Source organism: Geotrypetes seraphini, chromosome 4 (assembly GCF_902459505.1).
Source record: "Geotrypetes seraphini chromosome 4, aGeoSer1.1, whole genome shotgun sequence".
In the NCBI taxonomy this organism is placed as follows: domain Eukaryota; kingdom Metazoa; phylum Chordata; class Amphibia; order Gymnophiona; family Dermophiidae; genus Geotrypetes; species Geotrypetes seraphini.
Window position 1 is genome coordinate 278487409 of NC_047087.1, and position 11595 is coordinate 278499003.

The 11595-nt window shown below is 42.2% G+C and overlaps 1 protein-coding gene across 2 annotated transcripts in view; it reads left to right on the plus strand.

Moving 5' to 3' along the window:
• The window catches only part of TEX36 (testis expressed 36), a 41538-nt gene extending 36338 nt beyond the window's left edge, over positions 1-5200 (plus strand). Inside the window, exons 4-5 of one of the 2 annotated variants that reach the window (XM_033940649.1) lie at positions 1292-1372; positions 4540-5200. In XM_033940649.1, the coding sequence (XP_033796540.1) occupies positions 1292-1372; positions 4540-4920 (462 nt within the window). In that variant the 3' untranslated portion in view covers positions 4921-5200. The remainder of the gene's footprint in view (positions 1-1291; positions 1373-4539) is intronic. The other variant, XM_033940650.1, reaches the window with a different exon arrangement.
• Positions 5201-11595: the final 6395 nt, after the last annotated feature.

Here is an 11595-nt window from a genome sequence, read left to right on the forward strand (position 1 = left end):
TTTACAGTTCGGATCACAATATGATACAGTAAACAAACCCTGCAAAAAGTCAACACATTTTACATCTATGTGATAACAAATGCAAAGTGATGCACATTTAGAAGAATAACCCAAATCATAAGTTACCAGATGCACTGAAACTTTCTGCCCAATGTGCCGCAGCAGCCAAAAACGCAAACAAGATGCCAGGAATTATTAGAAAAGGTATGGTAAGCAAGACTAAAAATGTTATAAAATGCCTCTATATCGCTCTATGGTGCAACCTCACCTTGAGTATTGTGTTCAATTCAGTTTGTTTTACCTCAAAAAATATATAATGGAACTAGAAATGTTCAAAGAAGAGCAGCGACCAAGATGATAAAGGGGATGGATCTCCTTTCATATGAGGAAAGACTAAAGAGGTTATGGCTCTATAGTTTGGAAAAGAGACAGCTGAGGGGAGATATGACTGAAATCTACAACAGCCTGAGTAGTGTAGAATGGGTACAAGTGGATCGATTTTTTATTTTATTTTTTTTTTTTTATTATTCCATCAAAAATTACAAAGAATAGGGGATACTCAATGAAGTTACAGGGAAATACTTTTAAAATCAATAGGAGGAAATATTTTTTTCACTCAGAGAATAGTTAAGCTCTGGAACGCATTCTCAGAGGATGTGGTAAGAGAGGTTAATGTAATTGGTTTTAAAATAGGTTTGGACAGGTTCCTGGAGAAAAAGTCCATAGTCTGATATTGAGACAAACATGGGGGAAGCTACTGCTTGCCTTGGATTGGTAGCATGGAATGTTGCTACTATATGGGTTGGGTTTTTGCCAGGTACTTGTCACCTGGATTGGCCACTGTGAAGACGGGATACTGGGCTAGATGGACCATTGGTCTGACCCAGTTAGACTAATCTTACGTTCTTATATAGCAGAAATTGAAAATGAAATGCAAATGATCAGGAATGCACATTTCCCTAAGCTGATATATAGAAAATTTAATTATCTCACTAGTTATTTCTATCTCATTTGTTAGACTTGGAAAAAACACTTGGTTTTTTTTATGCTGCCTTTACTTGTGACCTGGCTTGGCTGCTGTTGAAAATGTTTACTGTGATGGATGGACCTTTGCACTGACCCAGTACAACAGTTTATATTTTCTTAATCTGAGAATAAGCAATTGAGTTGATGTATGTATAGTATATATGTTGTGTATAATGCAAGAAACAATACAAAATTTGAATTAAAAAAGGACTATTTCTGAAAAGAAATTGGGACTTTAACAATCTGCTATTTTTTTTTTTCTCAGAAAGTATTAAACATGGAATTTCCATTTTCCCGTCATGATAATAGACATGCTCTTCAGAACACAGGAGAATACTTTGATACTGTAAGTCTCCAGCTTTCTATTGTTTTTAACAAAGACCTAGGCAGCAAAGGCAGGTTCAGAGCTGAAAACTGAAAGAAACTATGCTCAGAATAGTAGACTGTAGTTTAGAAAATGACCACTTTTAGTATTTGGCTAGCTTTCAAGGGACCGCAATAATGGGTCCAGACAGGGCAGGATTAACCAATAGGCCAAGTAGGCACATGCCTAGGGCCCGAAATGGTCAGGGGGGCCCGAAGAAGGAGGGCATCAACATTGTTTTTTCCAAACGGCAATGGGTCCCTCCAGCATCGATCGGCAACGCAGCCCTCCCCCGTCGACGGAAAGTAAGACAAGCAAGAAACGTGGGTAAGAAAGGCAATGGGAACTGTAATTGTGCAAGCGGTGCTGCTTGCCTAAAGCTTCCCTCTGACACAGCTTCCTGTTTCTGCCTGGCGCATGGTGGGGCGGGGCGGGGAGGGGCAGGGGCCCAGTGTACTTGTGTGCCTAGGGGCCCTCAACAAATTAATCCTTCCCTGGGTCCAGAAAGTCTCTCTTGTAGTAGTGAATCTCATTGAACAGGGCTATAAAGTATTGTTCCCATAGTATTACACTCTTACCAAACTCAAGAAACCGTGATCATCTTAATTTTTCTTTTTGGTGGGCAAGTTTATGTTTAAACTATAAGTATGAGAAAATGAATGCCGACATACTAGGGCATTTTAAGATATTTAACTTAGTTTGGGGTCCTTTAACATCTTTTGTACAATTGTTATAGTTCTTTTATCCTTCTTTTTTGTTGGTATAAGTCAGACACATCCAGGGTGGGAGGGAGGGGAGGGATATATCTTTAGTGTGATTCCTTGATGTAATTGTGGGGTGGGGGTGGGGGCTTATATTATTGCATTGCTACTGATTGAATTTAAGTGCTTATTTGTTATTGTTACCGATATGAATATTGTGTTGTACTTTTTGTTAATAATGGAAAATCAATAAAGATATTTTTTTAAAAAGAAACTATTTGCTGTGGGTACTGGAAGTTGTTGGAAGGAGTGTAATCAGGAAGGTTCCTTTATCTATATTTGGTGGGAGTGCATTAAAATCAAGGACTTTGGTCCAGAGTATATTGGAGACTGTGTTTAAAATTCCCATCCCTCTGGATTTCTATGTTTACCTGCTAAATTTTACAGCGGTGGGAGTGGAGATGGAACAGAGTCGACCGGTAGCATTGGTCATGACTGCGGCCAGATTGTTTGGCCTCTTATCAGAAGCGGGCAAATATACTCACGAAGAATTGTCTTCTGCGGAAGATTGATCACATATATCTTATGTCTAAATTCATGTCTAAATCTTATGTCTAAATTCATCGCCTGTCCTGTGTCCTTAGTTCCCCCCATGCCTCCTTCCCATGTCCATAGTGCCCCCACTGCCTCCTTCCTATGTCTTCTCTTGCCTTTGTCCCTCCCCCCGAAGCCAGCCTGCCTGCCTACTTCCTTCCCTTTCTCCAGTGCCTAATTCAACCCCCACCCCGCAGATTCAACCCCCCCCCCCCTGCGATTCAACACTCCCCCCCCCGCGGATTCAACACCCCCCACCCGCGAAGTCAAACCCCCTGCCTGCCCACCCGTCCGTGTACCGCCGCTGCCTTCCAGTCTGCCTCCCTGCCGTGCTTCTTTTATAGGATGTGGCATCCGTATAGTGAAGGGGAATTAATTAACATTGTTTATGCTGTTGTTTTGTTGCTCACTTGATTATGTCACTCCACATTGTAGTATTGTGTGTGTGTGTGGGGGGGGGAAGGATTAGGTGAATGTTGTTGCAATGGGTTCCTGTGTTATTATGGGCTCCTTTTACAAAGGTGCGCTAGCATTTTTAGCGCACGCACCGGATTAGCGCGCGCTACCTGAAAAACTTCCACCTCCTCAAGAGGAGGCGGTAGCGGCTAGCATGCGTGGCATTTTAGCGCGCGCTATTCCACACGTTAAGGCCCTAACGCACCTTTGTAAAAGGAGCCCTAAGTGTTGTTTTCAATAAAATTATAATAAAAAGAATCAGTTTGATATAATCAGAGCTATTTTTTTTAGCTAGTATGGTTTTTTTTGTCTGCTCCCCATCCATAGGCATTGGAATGGGGTGGGGGGAGGGGGAAGTAGCCTAGTGGTGCAGCAAATGCAATGCAGCCTATAGGAACTGAATACCAACTCAGTCAATGTAAAAAAAACCCTTCTCAAATGAAGGGGAAACTAATGCAAATACATAACTTTTTTATAAAGTTCCCCTATATACTCTTTCTCACCCTAAACACTTTTTTGCTAGTTTGAATTGGTATTCGGTAAAGAAAAATTATGCTCAGAGACCTGGAGGACCACGATAGGTGATGAACCCCAAATGTAACCTTACCATCCTATCACAGCATAGCATCTCCAAAATTCTTCAACAGTTTAAAGGACTGTAGTTTATCAAGCCACTTTGAATGCTGCACTTTTGAATGCCTTGAAGTATTATGAGAATCATTTTGACACTTTCAAACAAAGTTCCGGAACCTTCAAGCAGATAAGTGTCTAAAATGCAGTCCTTTAAACTGTTGAAGAATTTTGGAGATATTAAAAGCGAGTGAAATTTAAAGAATCATATGCTACGATTGGATGGTGGAGGCTACATTTGGGGTTCATCCCCTGTTGTGGTCCTCTGGGTCTCTGAGCATAATTTATTTTTACACAGAAACATAGAATATGACGGCAGAAAAGGGCAATAGCCCATCAAGTCTGCCCACCTAGTGACCCACCCTCAGACTTTATCCTGCTAGAGATCCCACATGCATATCCCATTTCTTTTTAAAATCTAGCATGCTGCTGGCGTTGATCACATGCAGTGGAAGTCCATTCCAATGATCGACCACCCTTTCGGTGAAGAAATACTTCCTGGCGTTGCCATGAAATTGCCCGCCTTTGATTTTCAGCGGATGACCAATTCAAACTACCAAACAAGGTTTAGTGTGAGAGTATATAGGGGAACTTTATATTAAAAAAAAAAATTGTATAGAAATTGAATGGGCTGCAGCTTTGCAAAAGGGGCCCTAAACGTTTAAACCAATTGCAAAGTATTTTGAAATATATAAGGGGTCCTGTTTGTTTGTTTTTTTTCTGGACATCAAATATAAGTATCAAATTCTTTCTTTTTATTTCCTCTAGGGTCTGGGCCGCAAGAAACCTGACAAAGAGAAGAGTCAACTAAATTCTCTGAACTTCAACCTTTGGTGTCATGACAAACCCCCAGCCGTAACATGCAGGTTGGATGGCTTTTCTAATTATCAAACATCCTATGTGTTTCAGCAGCAGGAACAGACGGAGCCTTCTTTTTATAGACGATACCCAAAGAATCACCTGGAAAAGGCTCAGTTGTTTAAACATCTTCCAGATTCAGCAGTTTGGATCCCAGATTATGACAGATACAAGACTCCAGTAACTTCTTCTGATTCTTCCTCCAAACCTGGTGCAGGTTCAGTAACTGCTGTTTCCTCCGAATCCAGTGTAGGATCTGGTTCTGATGTTTCTTCCAAAACCAGTGTATGAGAACACTCAAATTTGCATTTTCCACAAGACTGCAAATTCAGACAATGGAAATATTTGGGCAGCAAGTTCATATAATTTACTAGTGTTTTGTTTTATTAACAGGCCCTAGAAATGATAAAATCTAATACATACAAATAAATTAGATAAATGTCAACTGAAGGTGCAGTTTGTACTTTTCTTTTTAAGTTGTTTTGGAGAAGAGTCCGGATATCTTACAGTTTTATACCAAATTAGATTTTTAAATTTATTATATTACTTATATCCTAAGTGGTTTACATTCAGGTGCTTTATCATATTTCCCTATCTGTCCCAGTGGGCTCAAACTCTATCTAGTGTACCTGGGGCAATGAGGGGATTAAGTGACTTGCCCAGGGTCATAGGAGCAGCGAGGGATTTGAACCCATCGCCTCAGGGTGCTGAAGCTGTAGCTCTAACCCAGGGGTGTCAAAGTCCCTCCTTGAGGGCCGCAATCCAGTTGGGTTTTCAGGATTTTCCCAATGAATATGCATGAGATCTATTAGCATACAATGAAAGCAGTGCATGCAAATAGATCTCATGCATATTCATTGGGGAAATCCTGAAAACCTGACTGGATTGCAGCCCTCAAGGAGGGACTTTGACACCCCTGCGCCACACACTCCCACATAAGTGGTCTCTTTTTGAAAAGCAAGCCCCTCACTCAAAGTCTTTTATGGCATGACTAGATTGTAAACAACACAAATGGACTTGCCTGTGTACGGCACTGCGTATATCTTGTATGTATTTTGCAGTTAATAAATTGGGAACAACTGTGCCACATTATAGCAAAATCCAGCTGGCAATTTATTTCATAGGAGGGTATCTTAAAAACCAAAGAACTTTCATGGCAACCAGGGGTTAAATAAATGAAAATTTCAGGGTGCCTGAATGACTTGACCACTACAGAATTTTACAGGTAATACTTGCTGGAGTACCTATATTACCTTGCTTCAATGTAATGTATAGAACAGTCCTGTCCTCAAACACCACTCAGTTAGGTCTTCAGGATACCCACAATGAACATGCATGAGAGAGATTTTTATTTATTTATTTAATTTGATTTCTATCCCATCAGTAGCTCAAAACAGGTTACAAGCCAACATTCACAGTGGAATACATTTGGACAGTCCAACGACTATACAGCAAGTTAAGAAGAATGGAGAAGAAAGGGCAGAAAGGAAGGGGGAATATAAAGGGGGGAAGGGGAGTTGATTGCAGTTGGAATTTTAGTTGAAGAGGAGGGTCTTTACTGTTTTCTGGAAGGTCATCAACAAAGGATGTGCATGCTAATAGATCTCATGCAGACTCGCTGTGGACATCCTGAAAACGTAGCTGGCCATGTGGTTCCTAAGGACTGGGTTGAAAAACACTGGTATAAGACTGCCATTTAAATATTGTTTCCTCATTTAAGAAGCCAGTAGCCACCTACTGCTGTAGGATTCCTGGATAAGGTGAGCCGGTTGATGTAATATGATGTAGTGTATCTAGATTTTCAAAAAGCTTTTGACAAAGTTCCTCATGAGAGGCTCCTGAGAAAATTAAAGAGTCATGGGATAGGTGGCAACATTCAGTTGTGGATTAGGAATTGGGTATCGAATAGAAAACAGAGGGTAGGGTTAAATGGTCATTTTTCTAAATGGAGGAGAGTAAACAGTGGAGTGCCACAGGGGTCTGTACTAGAACTAGTGCTATTTAACTTATTTATTAATAATCTGGAAATTAGAACTAGGAGTGAGGTGTCATCTGCAAGTTTAAAGTTGTTAAAACGCATGCAGATTGTGAAAAATTGCAGGCATACCTTAGGAAATTGGAAGACTGGGCGTCTTAAATGGCAAATTAAATTTAATGTGGACAAATGCAAAGTGATGCACATTGAGAAGAATAATCCAAATCACAATTACCTTGGGGGGGGGAGGGTGGAGAGGGAAGAGGATTCTGTTTTCTGACATTTAGGGATGAGGAGAAAAGACCCTTATATTCAGCATACACCCTCACTTAGCCAATGGATTCTTATAACAGCAGCTTACAATTAGTATTCACAACTGAGATTTTGGAAAATGAGAAAAGAGGGGATACCAAAGGCCAGTGGCATACCTAGCATGTGTGACACCCGGGGCCCATCATTTTTTGGCACCCCCCCCATCTGTACGAAAAAGATGATTTTTAGTAACAAGCCACATGTCACACATGAGTACCTAGGAAAAGGCAGCATCTTACATACTGCTGTGAGAAGTACAACAGCAATACACCCATTATAAAACTAAACAAGCCAGACTAATACAGATCAATCCTGCAGTCAATCCTAACAGAAAACCATGTCTTTCGAACACACAGAGCACAGAAAACACCTTCGCCTAATATGGAATGTCGTCACAAACTTACCCCTCCCCCTTTTACAAAACTGTAGTGTGGATTTTAGCCACGGTGGTAACAGCTCTGACGCTCATATAATTCTGAGCATCAGAGCTGCTACCACCATGGCTGGCGCTAAAAAACGCTCCACAGTTTTGTAAAAGGGAAAATAGAAATACATAGACAAAAGGTTAAATTGAACCAGCAAGAAGCTGGACTCTGCATACAATGCAATACCACAGAAACAGTGACACATGTCTCCTAAAGCAATAAATAAATAGAAAATTTTTGTTCTACCTTTGTCTTCTCTGGTTTCTGCTTTCCTCATCTTCTTGTTATTCTCTTCCTTCCATCCACTGTCTGCCATCTTTCTGCCCCTATATGGCATCTTCTCTCCTTCTATGCCCCTAACAGAAACTGTATGCCTCCCCCTAACATCTCTCCTTTCACCCCCATTGGTCTAGTATCTGTCTCCTCTCCTCCCCCTCTGCTCTGGCATCTCTCTCTCCGCTCCCTTCCTCCTGTTCTTCCCTGGTCTTCCTTCTCAATTTATTTTCTGCCTTTTATCTAAATTCTTTTTTACTATTCAGTCCTCAATGTCCCTCTTTCACTGTGTCTACCTATAGCTTGCCACCTTTTTCCCTCACCCCTTCCAGTAACTAACTCTATCCTCTTCCCTCAATCCTGCATGTGCCCTTTTTTCTTTCTCCTCCCCACTTCCTTCCTGCATCTGCTCACCCTTTTCCTCACACTTCCATTCAGCAGCTGTCCTTCCTCTCCCCCACACTTCCATTCAGTGTCTGTTTCCCTCTCTCTACCCCTTCCATCTACTGTTCACCCTCTATCTCGCCCCTTCCATTCACTGCCCTCTGTGCTCTTTCTATCCAGTGTGCACCCTCTCTCTCTCTCTCTCTCTTCCATATGGCATCTTCCCTCTTTCTATGCTCCTTCCATAAACTATCTATCCCATGCCCCTTCTCTCCTTTGTGTCAACTCTCCATTTTTCTCTCTCTGTCACCACCCCCTCCCCTATGCTCTGGCATTTCTCTCTTCTCCTTTCTTTCCTTCCCACCTCACAGTCTGGCATCATCCCTTCCCTGATTCCCGGCATCTCTCTCCTTTCCTTTTCTTCCATCTCTCCCTCCCGCTCCATGCTCTGACATCTCCTCCTTCCTTTCCCCCTTCCTTTTCCCTTGATCTGGCATACCTTCCTCCTTCCCTCCATGCCCTGGCATCTCTTCTTCCCTCCAAGCCCTGGCATCTCCTTTCATTCCCTCCAGTTGGGTACAGCAACACTCACCCCAATTCTCTCCCCCTCTGCTCCCTTTCCTCCTTCTGTCACCCAAGGCCTGGTATTCTGAACTTCATCGGTCAGCAGTAGCATACACAATTCATTGCTGTTGCCCGCTTCAGGCCTTCCTCTCTGTTGGGTCCTGTCTTCATGAAAACAGGAAGTAGGCAGGACCCGGCAGAGAGGTGGCACCCTCTTTGTGAAAAAGGGCTATTGGGTGGTAGACAGGTGGGTATAGTAGGTTTGGGGGTGTTTGGGGGGCTCAACATTACTTATATGGGAGTTCTGGTGAGATGTTTGTGGCACCCTTTTTGTGAAGTTCGCAACAGTGCCCTGCAAGGTGCCCCACTACTCTGTTGCCATGTATGGGTGCCCAAGTCCATCACTTTCCTGATCCCTCTCACATCCAAAAGATCTTTTTCTAGGCATTTTAGGCTTGGACAATTTTTTTTGGATGAGAAAGGGGTATAATAATAGACGACTTAGCAGGCTGGACGATCAAACGGCTGGATGTAGAAGTAGACAATTCTTAAAAAAAAAAAAAAATTTTTTGGACGTATTTTGGACTAGCGCTTTAGACCCAAAACGGATTTAAGACTTTTTTTTAAAATTATGCCGCTCGACATCTCGACATCTCTACTTTACCTCTCCCACTCCACAAAAAGGGCTGCAGGACAGAGACAGCAAACTACAGACCAGTGAGTCTCACGTCTATAGTGTGTAAACTCATGGAAACACTGATCAAACAGAATCTTGACACAATCCTAGACGAAGGAAAAACTGCGTGATCCACACCAACACGGGTTCACCCAGGGCAGATCCTGCCAATCTAATCTGATTAGCTTTTTTGACTGGGTTACTAGACAACTGGACGCCGGAGAGTCACTGGACGTGGTATATTTGGACTTCAGTAAAGCATTTGGACTTCAGTAAAGCGTCCCTCATCGAAGATTACTGAATAAGCTGAAATCGATAGGATTAGGAGACACTCTAACTACATGGGTTGGGGATTGTCTGAGCGGTAGACTTCAGAAGGTGGTGGTGAACGGTACCCCATCCGAAGCATCGGACGTGATCAGTGGAGTGCCGCAGGGCTCGGTCCTGGGCCCGATTCTATTTAACTTATTCATAAGAGATATGACGCAAGGACTTAGAGGAAAGGTATCACTGTTCGCCGACGACACCAAACTTTGCAACATAGTAGACAAAAGCTTATTACCTGATAATGACACACGACCTACTGTTGCTGGAACAATGGTCAACTACTTGGCAGCTAGGCTTCAATGCTAAAAAAATGCAAGATAATGCACCTGGGTAAGAGAAACCCACGTAGAACTTATGTACTAAATGGTGAGACCTTGGTTAGGACCACGGCGGAACGCGACCTAGGGGTGATCATTAGTGAGGACATGAAGGTTGCCAATCAAGTGGAGAAGGCTTCCTCCAGGGCAAGACAAATGATGGGGTGTATCCGCAGAGGTTTCGTCAGCAGGAGACCTGAAGTTATGATGCCGTTGTACAGAGCCATGGTGAGGCCTCACTTGGAGTATTGTGTTCAGTTTTGGAGACCACACTACCGAAAGGACGTGCTGAGGATCGAGTCAGTTCAGCGAACGGCCACCAGGATGGTCTTGGGGCTCAAGGATCTCACGTATGAAGAAAGATTTAAAAAATTGCGGCTATACTCACTTGAGGAAAGAAGAGAACGGGGAGATATGATTGAAACATATAAGTACATCATGGGACGCATCGAGTCAGAAGATGATATCTTCTGTCTCATGGGACCCTCGACCACCAGAGGGCATCCGCTGAAAATCAGGGGAGGGAAGTTTCATGGCGACTCCAGGAAGTACTTCTTCACCGAAAGAGTAGTGGATCATTGGAACAGACTCCCACTCCAGGTGATAAAGGCCAGCAGCGTGACGGATTTTAAGAGAAAATGGGATACTCACGTGGGATCTTTAAGGGAGTAAATTCAGGGGAGGGGATACTTGGAATGGGCAGACTTGGTGGGCTATAGCCCTTTTCTGCTGCCTTTTTCTATGTTTCTATGTTTCTACCTGGGGAGGACTTAACTGAGGATGTACAGGAAACATTGTCAAAGGCTTACACTATGGGCTCTCAAATGAAAGTTCCTTTAAGATTTTACCGTAGATATCTCTTGGACATTGGAGTGTGTTGAACATCAGGTTTATAAGATTTCAGATTTTTGTAATGAGCAGTTTACAAGGGGGGGGGTGGGGGGAGATAGCGGAACTCGTATAGGAGGAGAAATACTCTAGTGTCCTTGTTTAAGAAAGTGATAACTAAATAATTCTAATGTACTGGTTATAAGTATTGTAAATAATGTATATTTGTTGTGACATGTTGTGGACACTTGAATAAAATGATTTAAACATTTGTATCTTAGGTAAATTGAGAGCGGTGCATTTGAAGAACTTTGGCCTGTGGGGCCTTCTCACTTTATTGAATTCTTGATATATTGCGCTGTACCTGTTTTTGGTTACACCTATCTCTTCTTCTCTATATGGGGGAGGGGAATAAATGTAAAAACGAGATTATTTTCTTGCAGTATTTTGCTCGAGTAAGATGGATGATTTAGCTAATTAAGGGGTCCTTTTACTAAGGCACGCTAACTGATTTAATGCACACTAAATGCTAAGGTGCCCATAGAATATAATGGATGCCTTAGCATTTAGCGCGCCTTAGTAAAAGGACCCCTAAGATTTCGACTTTTATATGTATAAGCCTCTTATTGTTCACTAGTATTGGCAAGTTTTTTTGTATATCAGTTTTTTTTCCCAATAGTATGTTTACAATAGAAAGGGCTGCTCTACTCAAAGTCTGAATCAATGAGTGAAGGTCACTGATTTACATATTCCATATACTCCAACCTGTACTTTACAGCGCCCTTCCTCTTCCACTATCTGACTGGACATAACTCATTAAACTGCTTTTTCACACGATATCAACTGGCTAGAAGTAACAAATCAGAATTCTCCCATCCCTCTTTT